This window comes from Pseudogymnoascus verrucosus (assembly GCF_001662655.1).
Source record: "Pseudogymnoascus verrucosus strain UAMH 10579 unplaced genomic scaffold scaffold_1, whole genome shotgun sequence".
In the NCBI taxonomy this organism is placed as follows: domain Eukaryota; kingdom Fungi; phylum Ascomycota; class Leotiomycetes; order Thelebolales; family Thelebolaceae; genus Pseudogymnoascus; species Pseudogymnoascus verrucosus.
The window spans coordinates 1,522,028-1,541,503 of record NW_017263652.1 but is presented as its reverse complement, the minus strand read 5'-3'; the positions used below and the strand labels follow the sequence as shown (position 1 = coordinate 1,541,503).

The following is a 19,476-nucleotide window of genomic DNA, read 5'->3' as shown; positions in this document are numbered from 1 at the left end:
TATGTAATACGGCAAAATCACCACTCCCGGACCCATCTCGGGATCATCGCCCCTACCCTACCCTACAACCACCAACCCACCCCGCCCGATCCCACCATCTCCCTCCCACCTTCCCTACTTAGTGCTAAAAACTCCCCGCTGAACCTACCAAAGCTGTTTGCGAGCACGCAATCCGCACCAACAGAAAAACTAACGGCCACTCCCCCCTCCCCGTCGTATCAGCAGTATGCATCCCCTCCCTAGAACCCGCCTTTGGCGTCAAGCATCCCCGTTCTCACTCGATCTCGACGTCCTGCATACGGAAGGTCATCATGCCCTCAACGACGCCCCCCCAGAGGCAGCCAAGTCGGTCATTCCGCTGGTCATTTCTCCCTCTTCTTTCCTCATCAAATCCTTCTGTAGCTCTGTAGCAAGCTCTGCAAGCTCAGCTCTATATTATTTCCCTCCTCCCCCATCCCCCTCACCACCCCTGCCCATCACCTCCTCTTCCGTCTGAAAAACACACTTCTGCACAACCTACAGCACCGGACTGCGGCCCCAACCGCGCGCGCAGCATCCACTCGTCATACATCCCAGCCGCCACCTCGCTCTCCTCACGAGGCTGAAGACGCAGAAAGAATAAACCCCCAATCCAACCCCCACGACACCACGTGATGTCGCACCACCACCGCTCACCCTCGCCCATCGCCCTGGCGCCCGCTTCGTTGACGAGCGACGACGTCGAGAAGAAGTCTCCGCGCCATGTCGATGGGGAGAAAGGCAGCTTGGGCGATGACGGCCTGCCCGCCTACGGCTACGAGGATGAGATTGTGCCCATCAAGGCGGATAAGCTGAACCGCACCCTGACGGCGAGGCAGGTGCAGATGATCGCCATTGGGGGCACGATCGGGACTGGTTTGTTCCTCGGGACGGGCAAGAGTCTGGCGACTGGCGGGCCGGCGAGCATGTTGATCTGTTATATTATCATTGGAGTGATTGTGTTTTTGACGATGTTGGCGCTGGGGGAGATGGCGAGTTTCATCCCCGTAGCGGGGAGCTTTTGTACGTTTGCGGGCAGGTTTGTGGATGATGCGTTTGGGTTCGCTTTGACGTGGAATTATTGGTTTAATGATGCTGTGAGCACGGCGGCGGATCTGGTGGCGTTGCAGGTGGGTTTTTGAGTGGTGAAGTGGTGGAGGGATTTGGTTGCTGACTTTATTTTGTAGCTGGTTTGGAGTTATTGGAATACGGCGATGCCAGGGTGGGGATTGAGTTTGATTTTCTGGGTGGTGCTCATCCTTGCTAATATCATTACTGTGAAAGCGTATGGCGAGGTAAGTTTCCCTTCTTATCAGTCGGGAACTATCATAACTAATATGCTGATAGCTTGAATACTGGCTCAGTCTGTTGAAAATCATCACTATCATCGTAAGCCTCCCCTCAAACTAACTAAACTACAAAGTAGAGCACATCACTAACCCCCCCAGATCTTCATCTTCCTCGGGATTGCCGTCAACGCCGGCGGCAACACCTCCAACCACTACATCGGCGGGGAAAACTGGCGTCTCCCTGGCGCCCCCTTCGTCGGCGGCATCGGCGGATTCGCCTCCGTCTTCGTGACCGCCTCCTTCGCCTACGGCGGCACAGAATCCATCGCCATCACCGCCGGCGAGACGGCCTCCCCGCACAAAAACATCCCCCGCGTCATCAAAAACGTCTTCTGGCGCATCCTCCTCTTCTACGTCATCTCCATCCTCCTCATCGGCCTCGATGTCGCCTACACCACCCCAGACCTGTCGACCAAGAACTCTGCGACCTCGCCGTTCACGCTGGTGTTTCAGATGGTCGGGTCGAATGTCGCGGGGAGCTTTATCAATGCTATGATCATGACTTCTGTCCTTTCGGCGGGGAACCACGCGTTGTTCGCGGGTACGAGGCTGCTTTTCACGTTAGCTGTTAATGGGCACGCACCTGCGTTCTTTGGGAAGTTGAACCGCAACCGCGTGCCTTGGGTTGCTGTCCTGGCTACGAGTTTGATATCGGGACTTTGTTTTGGGGCGTCGTTTATTGGGGCGGGGCAGCTGTGGACGTGGCTTCAGAATATCGTCGGGGTATCGAATCAGCTCTCTTGGATCTCTATCGGTATCGCATCGATTCGCTTCCGCGCCGGCTTGGAGGCACAGGGAAAAACCCACCTCCTCACCTTCAGGAACTGGACGTACCCCTACGGCCCATGGTTCGTGGTGATCGGATGCAGTTTCCTGGTTCTGGTGCAAGGGTGGAGTTGTTTCAGTCCGCGGTTCAATGCGGTGGATTTCGTGAGCTTTTATATCGAGTTACCGGTCATGGCACTCATGTTTGTGGGCTGGAAACTGCTGAAGAAGACGAAGATTGTGGGGCTGAAGGAGATGGATTTGGTAACGGATGTGTATCATCCCGAGCCGGGGGAGGTGGATAGGGATGCGGCGGTGGGGTGGAAGGGGAAGGCGAGGGCGGTCTTGAGGTGGATTTTCTAGAAGGGGAGGAGAAGGAGGGGAGGGAAAGGGGGTGTTGGCGTTTTTTGGGGTTTCTTATACCAGGGGTTGATTGTTGGGGAGAGGGGGGAGAGAGGGGGAAGAGGGGGTTTGATTCTTGGGTGAGATATGGATACGAGATGATCGGGTTTACGGGGTATGTTGGTGGCAGATGTGTTCGGTGGAAGAGAAGAGACGCGGTTCCTCGCTGGCAAAAGACGGAGACGAAGAGGGTGTTTCTCACCTACCTCCCTCGGACAGAGATGGACACAATATCCTCACCACCACCACCACCTCTCCGCTCTCTCTCCAGCCGGAAAGGAAATAGAGACAGTTCACCTCCTCCTGCACTCCTTGTTTATCCATCTGCCGATCGCCGACGACCGACCTCGGAGCAACGAATATACCTCACCTGCATCTGCATCCTCACGACTCGCAGCTCACATGCTCACTCGGAAGGATTCACCTCGCGTGTGCATCGGGGCAGACCCAGCTCAGCTCACACAGGGCAGGATACGCAGTGAACATCCTGTCTGTCTGGCTGTCTCATCTCGTCGTGTCTGGATATATGTCGCACAACGTGCGTCACACGGGGCCTCCGAGTCGTTCGTCGGGTGAGAGGGAGGGATGGAGGGGATAAAGAGGATGAGGTGCTCGAGTACGTACATACAGTATGTGTTCATATGAATCCAACATCTCCGTCATGTATGTAATATACCTGCCTGTATGAGTGCGGCTTTTAACGTGCCAATCCCTCAAGTGAATCATCCTATCCTCACACCCCTCTACCCCACACTCCAGCAACAGCAACATCACCAGTACCTCCCTCTCCATCCTCTCCTCCCCACTACCAGCCGTACCATCTACGTATACACCTTTACTGTACTCTCCTGCTGTCTATCGTGTGGAGGGTAAGAAAGTATATACGTACCCCCCTCGCACCTCAGATCACACCATCCCGCCCCTCAATCTCACAAAAGCACGTGCGAGGTAGCTAGAATCCCATCATCCATCCCCATCCATCTTTCTTCACCCCACCCCTTCCCCCACCCCACCACCAGTGTCGATCTTGGCGGTAACACCCACCACACACCACACCCCTGCTTACCCAGCACACCCAACAATCCCCAAAGAGTTATGACGCTAACAGACGCTAAGCAGACGCTAACGACGCTATGTCGTAGGGTTATGTAAGGCACGGTGGGGTGGGGATCTGAAAATTGTTTTCGTCTCACCGCCCTCACCGCCCTTCGGCAGAAATGGGTTAGCGTCAATGAGAGCCACCGAATGCTGTCTAGGGCAAGAAACGAGAGAGAAGAAGGATGAGCTAGAGGGGAGTGGATGGAGGGAAGTGCTGGGTGGGTGACCAATTGTTGAGCAGGGAGATCAGGTGATGGGCTGGGATGGGGGGGAGGGCTAGACAGGGATAGAATAGTTTATTTTTCTGCTCGGAGAGTGTGCGAGGTTTGGTGGTGTGGAGGAGGTAAGTAAGAGGGGGATTTTTGTCTGGTCGTGTGATTGGGGGTCTGTGTGTGTGTGTTGTGTACCCTGGGGGTTGTTTGGGTGTTGGATGTCTGACTACTGATGGTGGGGGATAGGTGTAGGGTTACAGTAGATAGAGTAGTAGTTACAGTAGTTGTTGCTGCATAGACTGGGGATGGGGAGGGAGGAGAGAGATAAGAGGAGGGAGGGGAGGAGGAGATAAGAGGGAAGGAGGGAAGCAGACAAGGGGAGGGGGGTGTGTGTAGAGGCATTCTTTGTGTGAGTGACAGCAGGTGACAGGACAGGCATGGGTGGTGGTGGTGGTAGTGGCAGTGGTGGTGGTTGATTGAGTAAGAGGGAGGAAGGTAGGATGAAGGAGGAAGGGATGTACATATAGTAAGATAGTAAGAGTAATCAGTATGGGGATTAGTAGAGTAGTTAGTAGAGATAACTAGCTAGTAGAGTAATCTGTAGAGTTAATTAGTAGAGTAGCCAGTAGCCAGTAGAGATAATACTTAGTAAATACTTCTCCTTACTAAACAATCAATATACCCCGACTATCCGTAAGAGTAGTGCATTAGTAGTAACACCACTACAGTCTTACAACTACGTACCGCCGAGGGATGTGCAGAGAAACTCCGGGGATATAGGTGGGATAGAGGGGATGGCATCTTATAACTGGGGAATGTCCTCATCGACCATGACAGCGACACTTTTGAGGATTCAACACCAATCCAACAACAACACATCCTAAACACTCACAAACTACACTCAAGGTACATCCGTCCATTAAACCATCTCTGCTCTAATCAGTCTTCGATTATGTATTTCTTTGTCCCTTCCATCCCCGTGTCGCGTGTCTCGTGCTCTTTGGTGTGGAGGAGGCGCCGGCACCGGTTATGCGTTCCTCGCTCGCGCCCTCTTGGTGCATACCCTATCAGTAATAGCTTCCAACCCCAAGAAAACAAATCCTCCTCCTCCCACCACCACCCACCACCACCCACCACCATTTTCCCTCCTCCACCCTCCCTCCTCCGAACACCCCGAATAATACCAAGAAGCCTAAACTCCTCCCCCCACCCTCAAAAGCGCCATCTTTCTTTCCTTTTTCCTTCCTTCCTTCATTTCCTTCCTTTCTTCCTTACATTCATCCCATCGCGAGACCGTGAATTCCTCCAGATCCCCACGGTGTATCTACAGCTGTCGTCACTTCCATCCATCTCTGCCACTTTATACCAGACTACACCAGGTCACCAGCAAAGCCATTATACCTCTATTTTGCCACTCTACTGCCTTGACTACTTCTACTCTACTACCTTACAAAGCTTTACCAGCTTCAAACTCGCACCCACAGCTTCAAGGCATCACACATCCACCGCTGTTTGAGCGCAAGCAAGCAACCAAAAAAAAATATCGAGGTCCCCCCACGCCAGATTCAGCCACGATCTGACTATCTGCAACCCTCACTCAATCGATCGATCACCTCCAACCACCACACACAAACAAACAACCACCACACCAACTCTCCCTGCGACCCGCCACCATGGCACCAGATCTCAACTCCGTCCCCCTCTCCCCCTACCCCCCCTCCACCACCGCCACTCCCCCCGCCCCTTCGTCCACCCCCCCCTCACAGCCAAACATCCTCTACATCATGGCGGACCAACTGGCCGCTCCCCTCCTGAAGATGTACAACCCCGCCTCCCAAATCAAGACCCCGCACCTCGACTCCCTCGCCTCCTCCGCCGTCGTCTTCGACTCCGCCTACTGCCCCTCCCCCCTCTGCGCCCCGTCCCGCATGAGCATGGTAACGGGCCAGCTCCCCACCAAGATCGGCGCCTACGACAACGCCAACAGCATCGGTCCCGACGTGCCGACCTACGCGCACTACCTCCGCGCTGCGGGCTACGAGACCGCCTTGGCGGGGAAGATGCATTTTATCGGGGAGCAGCTGCATGGGTATGAGAAGAGGCTTACGAGTGATATATACCCCGGGGATTACGGGTGGATGGTCAATTGGGACGAGCCGGATCGGAGGTTGGAGTGGTATCATAATGCCAGTTCGATCTTGCAGGCTGGACCCTGTGTGAGGAGCAACCAGCTCGATTATGATGAGGAGGTCATGTATAAGAGCTCCCAGTTCCTGTACGACCATGTGCGCCAGGGCGACGGGGCCAGGCCCTTCTGCTTGACGGTATGTACCCCCCCCCCATTCTTCTTCCCATGTCTCGGTTTAGAGTTTTAGTTACTTGTGACTATCCTGCGCCCCTCCTGCACCTCACTATCGACGCAGCTCGCTGATTGGTCCTAAACAGGTCTCCCTCACCCACCCCCACGACCCCTACACCATCGAAGAGCAATACTGGGACCTCTACGAGGACGTCGACATCGTGGCCCCCACCGTGACGATCCCGCGCGATGAGCAGGACCCGCACAGCAAGCGCCTCTTGAAGGTGTGTGATCTGTGGGATGCTGAGATTTCGGAGAAGCAGGTTAAGCGGGCGCGGCGCGCGTATTATGGCGCGGTTAGCTATGTGGATGATTGTATTGGCCGGCTGCTGAAGGTGCTGAAGAAGTGTAAGTTGGATGAGAATACTATTATTGTCTTCTCCGGCGATCATGGGGATATGTTGGGAGAGAGGGGGTTGTGGTATAAGATGTCCCTCTTCGAAGCCTCTGTCCGCGTGCCGCTGCTCATCCATCACCCTGCCTCCTTCCCAGCCCGCCACGTCTCTTCGCACGTCTCGACACTGGATATCCTGCCTACCCTCGTCGACCTCGTCGGCACAAAATTGTGGGATACCCTTGACATCGACGGACACAGTCTCTACCCCTTCCTCCGCGGCGCCTCAGCCAACGCAGCGAAGGACACCGCCTACGCAGAGTACTGCGGCGAAGGCACCGTATCCCCCCTAATGATGATCCGTCGCGGAAAGTGGAAATACGTCACCTGCCCCGTCGACCCCGAGCAGCTCTACGACCTCTCCGCCGACCCCCTCGAGCTCATCAACCTCGCCCTCCCCCCCTCCAAGAGCATCGCCTCTTCCACCACCAACTACTCCGCCTTAACCAAATCCACCACCTCCCCCACCGAGGCCTCCACAGCCCTCGCCGCCTTCCGCGCCGAAGCAAGCGCCAAGTGGGATTTCCCAACCATCACGCGCTCAGTGCACCACTCGCAGCGCCAGCGCACGCTGGTGTGGTCCGCGCTCACGAAGGGGAAGTTCACGAGCTGGGATTATAACCCGATTGATGATGGGAGGGAGAAGTATATTAGGAGCCACTTGCCGCTTGATGAGCTGGAGTTGAGGGCTAGGTATCCGGCGGTGGATGAGAGGGGGGTGGTGAGGGGGGGGGTGGTGAGGGAGGAGGGGGGGAGTGTTAGGGAGGTTGTTATGTGAAAGGGGGGTGTGTGTCTTGGGACTCATTCGCTTACTCACCTCACGACTTGCCTGTCTGCCTGTCTGCCTGTCTGCCTGCCTTTCCATTCTCACCTTCTCGATCTTTTCTGTTTTTTTGTTTTCGTGTTTTTTTGAAAAAAAGCGGCATCGCGTGTTATGCTTGCGGAGGGGGGGATTAATCATGCATTGAAGCGAAACATCTCTTTCTTCTCCAGCGAGCGAGCGGGATGCGGACTATTACCAGGACGGCGTTTGGGATGCTTCTGTTTTTGTTTTTGTCTTTGCTTTGGTTTTTATTGGGTTTTATTGGGTTTTATTTTCTGTTTTGTTTGTGTTTTTGGGGGGGGTCTTGCGCGGTTCTTCTTTGTTCTTGGCCTGGGGGGAGGTTATTGGAACTTTGAAGAAGGGGGGGATGGGGGTGGTTATACCATCCACTCACTTATACTGGCGTCACAGAGGCACCGACGTACCTGAAATTGAACAAAAACCATAACGCCGAAAGGAGGGGTGAGAGGAAGGAAAGAAGCAAGGAAACCAGGATTGAGAGAATGAACTCGGTCAGGATGAAGGGAGGCAAGGCAAAGGATCTCGCTCACCTACCTTACCTCGGAATATAGCCACAAGCGCGGAGGAAAGGGGAAAATTGGACACGAACATACCCAGGAACCAGGCTTAAAATAGAAGAAATGAGAATGAGAAATAACAATCAAATCAAACAAATCAAACATGGAGCCTGTTGAAGGAAGTGAGAAGGGCAGTTACTGTCAAACACAGGAAGAAGAGCAGTTACTGTCTAACACCTGTGAAGATATACTATCTATCGCCACAGCCATAGCCATAGCCATCAGACACTCATCTCATCTCATTCAAATACCCCATCCCATCATCCCAATTCACAGCCTCCATTCCATTCATAGATAGACTGGTAGAAGTATTTATAAAAAGTAGTTGCGTCTTTATTTCTACCTCTCTGCCTGTCTCCTGTCTCCTGTCTGTCTGTCTGCGTGGGTATATCCCCCTTTATTCCATGTCCCCCCCAAAAATGAAGTACAATACATATAAACACCCCTCCCTTCCCTAATACAACCCCCCTCCCAAAACACCCCACCCCCTCAATTCGTTGCCTCATCCCATACCCCCCCATTAATCCCCTCCCCCCCCAAAGAAAAAAAAACACACACAAGAGACAATACTCACGTAAAAGCCTTCTGCCACTTAACCAGCTCCCCCGTCAACACATCCATCATCCCCAAAAGACTCAACTCCCCAAACTCCCTCGGCCTATCATCATCAGCCCTATTATCCCCTCCCCTTCCACCCGCATTATTCCCCGTCCCCGCACCCCCCCCAAAATCAACACCCACAACCCCCCCCAGCGCCCTAACCATCTTCTCCGCCTCCCCCGTATCCCCCGTCTCAGCCATCTCAACCTGCGTCCTAGAGATAAACTCCAACATCCCCGCCACCCTGCGTCGCATCTCAAGTAAACTCGTTTTCCCTCTCCCGCCGCCACCACCACCACCTCCACCTCGTCGGCCTTCTTCCCCGCCCCTCCCGCCACCACCAGCTCCAGAGGCACCTCCTCCCTCGCGACTCTCGCTGCGCCGCGGGGAGATGTGGGTATTACTATCCTCCACGTCGCGATCGCGGGTATACTGGTTTTTCCCCACCTTCCCCTTGCGGGTGTGCGGGGGACGACCGCCTTTTTTGTGGCTTGTTGTCGTTGTTGTGGGGGCGGAAGTGGCTGTTGTTGTTGTAGTGGTTGTTGTGGCAGTGGTGGTGGTGGTGGAGGGTGTTGTCTTCGGCGGGGGAGGGGAGGAGGGGGGTATAGAAGCTGGGGGTTTGGGAGCGGGGATGGGCTGGTCGTCTGTGGAGGGTGTGGAGGTGGGGGGTGCGGATGTGTTTGTGGTTGTTGGTTGGGGGGGGAGGAGGTCTTCTGGTGGTTCGAGGTCTGTAGGGTGGGAGTGGTTAATTTGTCTTCTCATGGTGCATAATGTAGGAAGTAGGAAGAACATACCATCAACCCTCCTCCTCTCCGCTCTCCCCTTCCTCTTATTCGCCGCCTCGAGCCTCGTCTTCTCCCGCTCCTCTCGCGCCTCCTTCTCGCGATGATTCCGTGCCGCTGCGCCGCGGATCTTCTTCGCGCCTACCGGTCGTGTTGCCTCCGCATCGTCGGAGTCGTTGGAGGGGCCGAAGGGGGTGGGGGCTTCTTTCTGGGGGGAGGGGGAGTTCGAGAGCGTGCGTTGGCGCTTGGGGAAGTCTGGCTTTCTGCGCGCGGGGGTTAGTATGAGTATTTGAAGGCGGGACATGAAAGGAAGGAGGCTAGACTTACTCCTCGCTATCGCTACGGCCGCGTTTGCGCCTTGTGCCACCACCGCCGTCGGTGCTCTCCGACTTCTCGCCCTTGCTCGCCTCGATTGCGCGGCGCAGCTGCTCTTCCTCGTCGTACGCAGCGTCGCGGCTGTTCATCGTGGAGCGTCGCTTCTGGTTCGCGCTCATCATGCTGCTCGATGTCGGGCGGCCGTTCTTGCTCCCTGCGCGGGGAGAGCGCGTGCCGTCTTTCGAGAAGGAGGCAGCGCGGCTGGCGCGGCTGGTGCTGCGCGACAGCGTTGTCTGGTGCTGCTGGTGTTGGTGTTGGTAGAGGGGGAGGTAGTGCGAGTATTTTTGCCTAAGTCGCGACATGTTAGAGAATTCGGTCTGGGAGAGCTTGCGAGTTGCGGGCAATGCGTTTGAGGTTGGGGATGGGTTGGAGGGGAGGATTGCGACAGCCTGGTCTCATAAGGCTGCGCCACGTCTCGCGACGCTTACTGTTGCGCGCGCGATGCTGCGCAATCAGAGGATATGGGAAAACTCACCCATTGGAGGCTGTAAAGACTTTGTGAAGGTCGCTGCGGCATAGTTCGCAAAAGTATTCGTCGGGGCTCATGTCCTCGTTCTTGATCCCGACGCAGCCGCCGTGCTGCCATACCTTGCACATGTCGCATTGCAAGAAAAACCCGGCCAGATCCTCGGTGTAGTCTTCGGGGGTTATAAGGTCGGGTTCGACGACTTCTTTGATGCCCTTCTTGTCCTCGTCGCTGATCTGAGGCGGGCCCGGGTAGTCGTCGCTGCCACAGATGCAGCGAACGGCCTCGTCATCCTCGCCGACAGGTTCGCTGATGCCGTTAGGCATGTCTGATCGCTTGTCTTTCAATTCTTTATCTTGTTCGTCCGTCTGCCCACGTTTCCGCCGGCGTGTCGATAGCGACTCCTCGATGGACGACGCGACTCTGTCGTCGAGAGGCTCAGAGGAGAGCGATTCGTTCGAGGTGAGCTTCCGCGGCGATTCGGCCTTCGCAGATGTTCGTGTATTCCGCTCTCCTCTGCTGGATGAGTTCGAAGAGGCCGAGGAGTGGTGTGAGTTCGAATTTTGCTGTGTGAGGGGACGAGAGCGGATGGAACGGCGAGGGGATGTGCCTGCCATTGTTTCGGGAGGGAGAAAGAGAATGACGGGGAGGCTAATGGATTCGCACTATAGTAGAGCCTCCCTCGCTCACTCGTAGCTCCCGTATCGAGTGATGTTGGTTGTTGGTTGAGCTTGTGTTGACCAGCGATTGTCCGTTCACGGTAGCTCCGAGTCTAAAAGACGGGCTATGGTGGAGAGAGCGATGGATGGAGTGGATGATTGATGGAGTTATAGATGGTAGAATTCAAGCAGAATGATCATGGACGCGCCAATGTTATATAGTAAAGGGCAAAGAAGGATATTTGGAATGTTGAGATCAACATGGCGGAACATTGGGGGGGGGGGAGAGAGGAGGGAAATGGGCAAAATACATGGTGGACACCTTCTTGTGCCTCTTGCACCTTTCCTCTCGCATCGCTCGCGGGGCCGATGCGGTTTGTGCCTTATAATTGAGGCTACTAGACTATATTATAACTGCAACCTTATAATCGAGGCAACTAGTCTCCTTAGTTTACTCTAGTCTACTCCAACAACTTCGTGCCTTATATATATACAATTAACACCTTATAATCAAGGCAACTAACCTCTCTGGAGATGAATCTATAACCCGATGACCCGATCAGGACTAGCCTCTGATCATCCAACTCCCTTCGATGCTCGGCTGTGGTGTCTCTCTCTGAGTTGTTCGTTGTACTTTTGTACCCCGTCCATGAACCGCCGTTGAAGATTCTCAAGGAAATATCGCCGCTCACCACAAACTCCCCCCCGACATCTCTCCAAAGAGCTATTCCGCTGTGCAGACTTGGCTCATCGATACCCTCATTTTTGCTACTTCCGCTCTCTTCATCTGTCGCCGGTAGACATTTCGCCCGCCGCGGAAACTTTCCCAAGGGTCGATTCATGGGGCTCGATTAAAGTACCTTCCAGTGGTTTTGTGTGCTGGAACTGTAATTAGTAAGAAGACCCTGTGGTACGAGGACGACATTTCCGAACCCCCAACAGCCCATAGTGGTACCGTTAGATCAACTATCGCGGCCACATACCGGAGAAGGGACGACGGGCTTCTGTTGATGTCAGAGAGGACGCCGTACTGATTGGGATTCTGTTCGTCTTCTAGGGCTTGCTTGAATACCTCGAAAGCTCGAAAGGGGCCCCCCCCAGTCGAAATTCTACAACTCGGGACACCTTGCCCAATATTCGATGCAATAAGGACGCTGAGAGTCACCATAAGCTTCCCTCCAGCGATCTGGCTGCGATTTCCTCATGTCCGCGACTGTCATGGGTAGGTTTGCTCTTTCCTCCTGTTTGCCTAACCCTCCTTCCCGAAACCCCACGACCATATGCCAGCACATCGCCCACCCTTCGACACTCCCATAGACCTCACCTACACCGATTATGGGCAGTTCCCACAGCTTCATACAGTGGCTGATAACTCTCTTTCTCTGCTTTATAGGTCACTACTCATCAGATACACGAGATCTCTCACCAGATGCGATGGCAGCTGCATACCCCGACCGCCCCATCCGGCCGATGCCAAAGCGCCGACTGCGTGAGCGTCTCTCTCCCAATGTGGCAGACGCCATCGTATACCCGCCGACGGCCCCAGCGATAGCGCCTCTGTTTCACTATCCTTACCATGCACCCACAGAGGAAGACCGGTCCCCTAAACCTTATCCTGTCAATAGGACACGTGAGGATGATGTCGAGCACAACTACATATCCAGGCGGAACCTGAAGGAAGTGGATAGTGACGAGGAATACACGGAACTAGCCTACCGGAGTCGTTACTCACGCCACTCCCCAGACCCCACAGGCCGATCGTACCGTTTCGTTCAAAAACCAGAGGCTGCCAAATATCCCAAACCTGATCCGCCAGCATCCACGACATCGTCCGCCGACGGGTATGATTCTTTCGAGAATACAAACAACAAGAAGAAAAGGAAGATACCAACACCTGGCGACGCGATCTCTAACGGGATACTACAAGCAAACGACATGGCGTCCTTAGCTATATCAAATCCCACGACAGAAGAATCACCTGTCCGTGAAGAATCCAGTTCCGGCCCCGGGCAATATTATGGCCCGCCTGTCAGCAATCTCGTCCAGGGCTTGTCTGGCCCAGGACGGGGGCGTTATGGACGAGTTAGAAGCGCAAGGAGCCCGCTTAGAAGTTTATCAGATAGTCCTGCCAACTGGGGTAATGCCCGTACGCCGCGGCAGAGACAGGCTCCATGGTCACCGGGTAAGTACCAGTTCCACTACAGGAATATATTCATCTTACTAATGGTTTGTTATCAGGCGAACCTGCAGGGATTATCTCGACAGCAATTGCCAATGCCGAAAGCAATTCAGCCCCTGTTTCAAGAGGCCAGGAGAACATGAGTCTTCTTCAAGAACAAGCGGCCCGAAAATCGAGCTCTACCGCTGCACAGTTTACCTTTACTTGCGACTCCCGAGTCCCTGGCACGGTAGCCTGGCCGAGGCCTCAAGCTCCCCCCCATGGCTCTAACGGAAGACCGACGAATACCCACGCAACTCAGACGAGCCCACCGATTTCGAATGGAAACCTTCCACAGCAAAACTTTGATCCGTCGCAAAATCAACAATTTAAAGAGAGACAGGGTCCTGTTCCTCCCAAAAAGAACCGCCGATCGGCAGGGAAGGAGTACCAAATCGCGGCTCGCCAGCGCCGAGAGCAGCAGGAGCTACAGAATTATCACCATCCTCTAGCACCCGAGGACGAATGGATCTGCGAGTTCTGCGAGTACGAGAGAATCTTCGGCACACCACCGGAAGCTCTCATCAGGCAATACGAGATGAAAGATCGGCGCATCCGCAAGCAGGAAGCTGAGAGACGGAGGTTACTGGAGAAGGCGAAGATGAAGGGCCGCAAGAGCAAGAAAGGGACTAAACCTGGTGCGAAGAACGCGGCAGCTACCCAAGACCGCCAAGCCCAAGGTGGGCGTCACGCATCGGCCGGTTCAAGCCATGCACCTCACGGTTCAGGCGAGAGGTACTATTATAATGATGATGATTATGACGGTTATGCACAAGATGACCAGCCAGCGTCTCCGACTTACCCACTGCCTACAGTTGCGCAGCACAAAGCGACTCAAAACCAGGACGTGAAACATACCAACGTTCAGGGCGGCGCAGGGAACTCGGAGGCACTGGCTAGCTAGCACAACGCCACCCACACCCGCACTACCTCTTGTTGAGATATCAACTTGAGAGTGCAGGATACCATCTCATTTTGTCAGGAGTTCATCGTTATCCCCCAGCACAGCACATTGCATCACCAGGCGCCTTTTCCTTGTCACCAGCAGCATTTTCGCACAGCATTCGATTTCCCGGCGCTCTTTACCTTTCATGGGCATTGCATAGAGAGGGGCCTGATTGTTTCACTGAGCCCGCTGTATCGGGTCCCACGAACATACGATTTCTTGGTCCTTCCTTCTCGCCTTGTACAACATATTATTATTACCACCAACCAACCTATTTACTCTCCTCGACCGCCGCCATCGCGCTGGCGGTGCGACAGAACTGGTCTAGATCCGACCTCTCGGAACACCTCCACTCTTAATAGCGCAAACACACAGCAGCTCGAACACTTTACAATACGCCTCGCTCACTGACAGTGTTCTGAGATTCAACATTGCTTTCTTTCCACGACAGTTTGACAGATAGCATTGATTACAACCGTTCGAATATGATGTCTTGGATGATATCTCTTACACCACTATCGCAGAAAACCGACCCTTTTTTCGGATAGGAGATATCCAACTCGTCTTGCATACAGCAGCTCCTCCTCGTTTGGGTGTTGGAATACAGGGAGGGGTTCTTGGACAGCACGCACGGCTGTTTGTTGGTGTGTTGGATTAGTACTGTTACTTTCTACGACTACTCATTGTTCTTGGATCGTGGGCTGAGGCTTGCGTATCTCGCACTGTTGTTAGTTAGTTGTAGAGTGTTGGAGTGAATTCAGAGGAGAGTGTATAGATTCTTGCTTGTTTTCGTGCTGTGAATTCAGTGAAGTAGTTGGCTGTGTGAAGGTCCCAATCAATCATAGGTAAGATACTATGTAATAGTTGTTGTTGTTGACACGTAGCATCCTAAGCACATAGTCACATCACAACCCTTCTGCACTTTCTTATAACAAACAATCCATGAGGGAGGGTATCAGATTCACATTTCCGAATCTACTTTCCCGGCCGGGGCTTAGGTCTGTCTATTAATACATCCATCCATCCCCTCCACCACCAGTCACCCTCCCCAATCCAATAAAAGAGTTAGTATTTATAGTTTTTTGTTTGTTTGGTTTGCCCCTTTTTGCAAATAAAAGATGCAATGCACCATTCATTGTCCACGCCTATGCCTTTTTTGCCCTGCCTGCTCCGCTGCCTGCCTGCCTGCCGGCCCTTTTTGTCCAAATTATATGCATCCCGAACCAAGAAAATACGTGCAATGCTTGAAAAACTCAAAATCCAAACGCAGAGGGGGGTTGATGGATCCAAAAACTTGCGGTAGCGAGTGAGAGATGAAGGAGAGAGGAGGTAGAACACCCAAAGCACCACCAGTGCATGCGGTCACTCAGGGCGTGTAGGAAGTAAGGATGGCATGGCGAACGACGAGGGACGACGAGAGAACCATCTAATCCTCAGTCAGATCACCATACTCCCACATACCCCTGCGCTCATCGTCCTTAGCAACAGTCTCCACCTTCTTCAACGCCTTCAAGACATCCCCAAAGCTACGCTCCCACGGCTTCAGCTTCCTCGGCACCATCGCGAGGCCCTCAGCCACGACCTCAGAGTTGATGCTCTCAGTCAGCTTATCGCTCGTCTTGGGATCAAACAGCGTGACGTAGAGCGTCCCGTCCTTGTCCGTGTAATCCACATTAGCAACGAGCTCCTTGTTCGCCGTCAGCTCCGTGATGTACGCGATTGCGTCGTTGAGGTACTCCGTGCTGACTGGCAGCTGGAGGAGCGAGAGGACCGCATCCTGCGCCTGCGCCTTCAGCTTCTGGATCGAGAACTGGGGTTGCAGAGGGCGCAGCTGGGCCCAGGGGATCTTCTCCTTGTTGCCGAAGTCGATGTACTGCACCTCGGCTACCTTGGCGGGGCGGTCGTTGGCGCGGATGCGCGCGCGGTACCATTGCCCGTCCTCGCTGAACTTGGCGGAGACGAAGTCCCCGGCCTTGGGGTCGGCGGGGAGCCCGGCGTTGTTGGTGGGGTTGAGGTGGAAGCTGCGGAATTGAGACATCATGGTGTCGAGGCTCGAGGTGCCGGTGCCGATGATTTGGAGCTTGAGCTTACCCTCGTCGTCGATGTTGGTGATGACCACGTCGCGGTAATCCTTTTGGCGTTCAACGGGCGCAGAGTCGCCGTTTGTGTCGTTCTCAGGGGCGGCTTCAGCCGACTCGGCTTCCTCGTCTTGGGACGGGTCCCAATCCTTCCACAGACCCTTTCTCGCTGCCTTGGCACGACCTTGGGCACCTAGGAGCTCTTGGGCGTTTCCAGACTGCTCGGCGGAATATTCGTGGACAGTAGCATAACCCTCCTCAACGAGAGCCTTGGCAAAGCTCTCGCGGTTGACGAAAAGCTCACCGATGAATCCACCGACCTTGTCAATGTTGTGAACATCAATCTCGACATCACGCTGGCTGCAGCGCTTCGTCGCAAAGTCGTGTGCCTCTTGCCCGAAGGGTTCGCTCTGCTCGCTTGGGTTCCTCGCAGACTTTGGAGCTCTGATACCTCCAAGAACGAAGTTCAACTTTGCGCCTTCGCGGGGGATGAGAACTGTGAATCGCGAACCACTCTTCACGAAGTCGACGATTGCTGGGATCTTCTTTTGGCGCTGGAGAGTCTGAAGTTGCATTTTTGCCTTCTGAGCGGTCTCGGATGCATCAACATAGGTCTTGATGGCTGGGGCTTTCGGCGACCACATGCCCTTCTTCTCCTCCTTTGCGGTCTCTTGTGCTGCCAGAAGTTCATCGTAGTTTGGTGCGCGGTCAGTGTCGTCCCTCTTGTGGCGAATGATCGAAACCCATCCTTCCTGGGCGAGAGCAAGGCCAATATTCGTGTCGTTCAGGATGACAGTTGCGACGTCCTTGGCATCGTACCCATCGGTAGCTGGCCTTGAGCCATCAACACTCACGCGTACGTGCTTTCCGATGACCTTCTTGCGCAGAAATTCTTTGGCAGCATCTTTGAATAGGGCTTCAGAAGGTTCGTTTGTTCTTGGGCCTCTAACACTGGAGATGTTGATGCGCTTCTCCACACCAGCTTTGTTTCGGACAAACAGGGTGTCTGCGCTGAAAACACGGGTGACTGTGACTTCTTGTGCAGCTGCGCCGGATTTCGACTTGGCCACATGTCCCTCGTAAAGGCCACGCTTGTTGACCTGGGCATCCTTCTCAGCCTGTCTCAATGCCGGCATTGCTGAACCCAGTAGAGTCGAGTGGTGATCCGAGCAACGCGCAAGTCCAGCAGCAAGCAAGAAATTCGCGATGCTGCCTTTGGGGTGCCTGACGGTGGCAATCAGTTGGTTTTGTGGGCTGACACCGAGGATGTCGACCTTCACGTTGCGTTGTAATAACCTAGTCTCAACAAATGCCTTGGCTTCGTTTCCTAGGGGTTCGGCTGGCTGCACTTGTTGGTTTGACGGGTTGACACGTTCTGTGCTTGGGGCTCTAATACCAGCAACAAGAGTCATAGGTTGATAGTGCTTCTTGTTGGGCATTATTAATCGCACAAGCATCCGGTCGCCGCTGAGAATGCGCTCGACAACTCCATCCACGGATTGGCCCTTGTATTCTGCCATGAATTCGTCGGAGTTGCCCAGGTCGTGCTGAACGTCGAGGTGCCCGCTAGATGGTGACCAGACACCCAGGTCTTCAGCGCGAGCTTGGCTTTCCAGAAGCTTGAGCTCATTCAGCAGTTGGACAGCCTTTTCTGTGTCTTCCTTGCGGCCAGCTGCATCCTTGATCTTGGCCCAGCCTTCGCGGACAACTGCCTGCGGAAACTTCACTCCATCCTCAAGGAATATCACGCCAAACTGTCGCTTTGTGGTCGGAATCTCGTAGAGAACCTGGAATTGGATGTTCTTGCCAACCAAGCTCTTTCGTAGGTAATCGCGGCTCTCGAATGCCCACGGTTCGTCACCGGTCTTGTTGAGGCGCGGTGCTGTAATGTAGGCCAGAGACAGGATCTTTTCTTGCGCTGGGTTGACGATGGAGGTGAGGATGATCGTGTCACCGCTCAACACAGACTTGACTCTGCCAGCCTGGACTGCCATTTTTGCGTATTGGGCGGGGGTTGTATGCGGACGCTGAACCGATGATGAGGATGTGACTGACGCAGGGGAGCTGCTAGGACTAGGAAAAGGAGCAATGAAGTTAGCAGACTGCGCTGATGAAGATGAGCTTGTAGATTCAGGTGAAGAGTTCGTGGAGGAGTCCTCGGCCTTCTTCTTGCTAAAAGGAGTGTTGTAGCCAATTTTGAGGCCATAGGTTCGCCTGGGCTTCCTGGTGGGTGTGCTGAATTGGTACGGGCCGGTCCCGGAGGCCATCTTGACAGTGGTTCAAGCCTCAGTTTGTTCGTGGCAGCTGACAATGACTGTGAAGCTTTGGTCGTGCAGATGAATGTGTGATCGGGTTTGAATTTGAAAAGGCTTGATTGAGTAGGCGATATTTATAACAGTTCATTGAGAGGTTCCAGGTAGGCGGCAGTAATAGGTGAGGGCGTGTAGGCGGCCAGCGAAGATAAAGAATGCTATTCCGAGATATTTCACCAGCAATCCCGCATTTTGTGAGTCGCAGATCCAGAAGAGCCAGACGGATCGGTGCATCTTTGCGTTTGTTTGTGGGTTCCCGCATGATCCTCATTCCAATGCAGGTGCAACTGGCCAAAGAGTGCTGGAACAGGGAAGAAAGAGAGGGTGGTTTGACTTACCAAATTCACACACAAGGTAGCTGCAGGTGTGCAGCTTGAAACTGGATATACAAAGGCGTATGTATATGAAGGGGCGGACGGTGTATATAATATATATATCACTTTCTCAGGAACTGGTGGAAAGCAATTGAGGTTCTACTGACTTTCCTTGTGAGTAGAGTATCCTTAGTAAATATCCAAATACCATGAACTGTCCACAATTTGTTGTCCAGACGAATGTGGGGTTCAGCACGCAAGGTTACGACTGCGATGATTGGTTGATAGCCGATTTTGGGGGACCTTGTGCCCATAGCTCCCCCTCCCCCCCGCACTTTCTAATAACTCCGTTCCGTGCCCTCCTTCCATAGTTGTCTGTCACTCTCTTCGCTCTCCCTCCTTCTGTCTCTCTACTAATAATAAATCTCGTGACGTCAAGCCGGAAGATTCTCTGAATATTCAGCGGCAACATATATATATACATGTAGCCGCGTCTGGCGCATGTATTATAAAATCACAAAATGGGGGTAGGTGCGAGGACGGTGCTTGCTGTATTCTCACTGGATTGTTCTTGACTTCATACCCCGTCGTTGGTTGCGCGGATAAAACTTCTACACCCTCAGTCTCAAAAAATGCATATGTGCTGCAGGTGAAGCTCCGTCTTCCCTAATTCGTGGTTCCGGACAACAGATGAGTATGCTCATACATGTATACTATGGTGATATACA

At 53.8% G+C, this 19,476-nt stretch overlaps 6 protein-coding genes across 6 annotated transcripts; 4 read left to right on the top strand and 2 right to left on the bottom strand.

The window, feature by feature from the left end:
* Positions 1 to 87: 87 nt before the first annotated feature.
* VE01_00541 (uncharacterized protein) lies at positions 88 to 2,495 on the top strand (the record flags this gene model as incomplete). Its single annotated transcript, XM_018270071.2, has 4 exons — positions 88 to 1,148; positions 1,206 to 1,313; positions 1,366 to 1,407; positions 1,467 to 2,495. Exons 1-4 carry the CDS (start codon positions 654 to 656, stop codon positions 2,493 to 2,495), a joined length of 1,674 nt encoding a protein of 557 aa, XP_018135565.1. The 5' UTR covers positions 88 to 653.
* A 112-nt stretch (positions 2,496 to 2,607) lies between these two features.
* On the top strand, positions 2,608 to 3,193 carry VE01_10731 (uncharacterized protein). Its single transcript, XM_059464183.1, has one exon. It carries the CDS (start codon positions 2,652 to 2,654, stop codon positions 3,108 to 3,110), a length of 459 nt encoding a protein of 152 aa, XP_059320166.1. The 5' UTR covers positions 2,608 to 2,651; the 3' UTR covers positions 3,111 to 3,193.
* A 1,765-nt stretch (positions 3,194 to 4,958) lies between these two features.
* On the top strand, positions 4,959 to 7,736 carry VE01_00540 (uncharacterized protein). The gene is made up of 2 exons (XM_018270070.2): positions 4,959 to 6,168; positions 6,290 to 7,736. The coding sequence occupies exons 1-2, from the start codon at positions 5,518 to 5,520 to the stop codon at positions 7,373 to 7,375; spliced, it is 1,737 nt and encodes a 578-aa protein (XP_018135564.1). The 5' UTR covers positions 4,959 to 5,517; the 3' UTR covers positions 7,376 to 7,736.
* Positions 7,737 to 8,568: 832 nt separating this feature from the next.
* Positions 8,569 to 11,174, bottom strand: VE01_00539 (uncharacterized protein; the record flags this gene model as incomplete). Its single annotated transcript, XM_018270069.2, has 4 exons — positions 10,231 to 11,174; positions 9,708 to 10,043; positions 9,393 to 9,643; positions 8,569 to 9,326 (listed from the first exon to the last, which is right to left on the bottom strand). The coding sequence occupies exons 1-4, from the start codon at positions 10,836 to 10,838 to the stop codon at positions 8,569 to 8,571; spliced, it is 1,953 nt and encodes a 650-aa protein (XP_018135308.1). The 5' UTR covers positions 10,839 to 11,174.
* Positions 11,175 to 11,461: 287 nt separating this feature from the next.
* VE01_00538 (uncharacterized protein) lies at positions 11,462 to 14,815 on the top strand. Its single transcript, XM_018270068.2, has 4 exons — positions 11,462 to 11,774; positions 11,938 to 12,102; positions 12,274 to 13,062; positions 13,119 to 14,815. Exons 2-4 carry the CDS (start codon positions 12,084 to 12,086, stop codon positions 14,000 to 14,002), a joined length of 1,692 nt encoding a protein of 563 aa, XP_018135309.2. The 5' UTR covers positions 11,462 to 11,774; positions 11,938 to 12,083; the 3' UTR covers positions 14,003 to 14,815.
* Positions 14,816 to 14,943: 128 nt separating this feature from the next.
* VE01_00537 (uncharacterized protein) lies at positions 14,944 to 19,274 on the bottom strand. The gene is made up of 2 exons (XM_018270067.2): positions 18,773 to 19,274; positions 14,944 to 18,195 (listed from the first exon to the last, which is right to left on the bottom strand). The coding sequence occupies exon 2, from the start codon at positions 18,114 to 18,116 to the stop codon at positions 15,471 to 15,473; it is 2,646 nt and encodes an 881-aa protein (XP_018135302.2). The 5' UTR covers positions 18,117 to 18,195; positions 18,773 to 19,274; the 3' UTR covers positions 14,944 to 15,470.
* Between the last annotated feature and the right edge of the window lie 202 nt (positions 19,275 to 19,476).

Bases quoted from the DNA above. Each gene is read 5' to 3' on its own strand.
- VE01_10731 (XM_059464183.1), top strand. From the start codon at position 2,652: ATGTTGGTGGCAGATGTGTTCGGTGGAAGAGAAGAGACGCGGTTCCTC.
- VE01_00537 (XM_018270067.2), bottom strand. From the start codon at position 18,116: ATGGCAGTCCAGGCTGGCAGAGTCAAGTCTGTGTTGAGCGGTGACACG.
- VE01_00538 (XM_018270068.2), top strand. The intron at 13,063-13,118 runs GTAAGTACCAGT...GTTTGTTATCAG, and splicing joins ACAGGCTCCATGGTCACCGG to GCGAACCTGCAGGGATTATC.
- VE01_00540 (XM_018270070.2), top strand. From the start codon at position 5,518: ATGGCACCAGATCTCAACTCCGTCCCCCTCTCCCCCTACCCCCCCTCC. The intron at 6,169-6,289 runs GTATGTACCCCC...GGTCCTAAACAG, and splicing joins CCAGGCCCTTCTGCTTGACG to GTCTCCCTCACCCACCCCCA.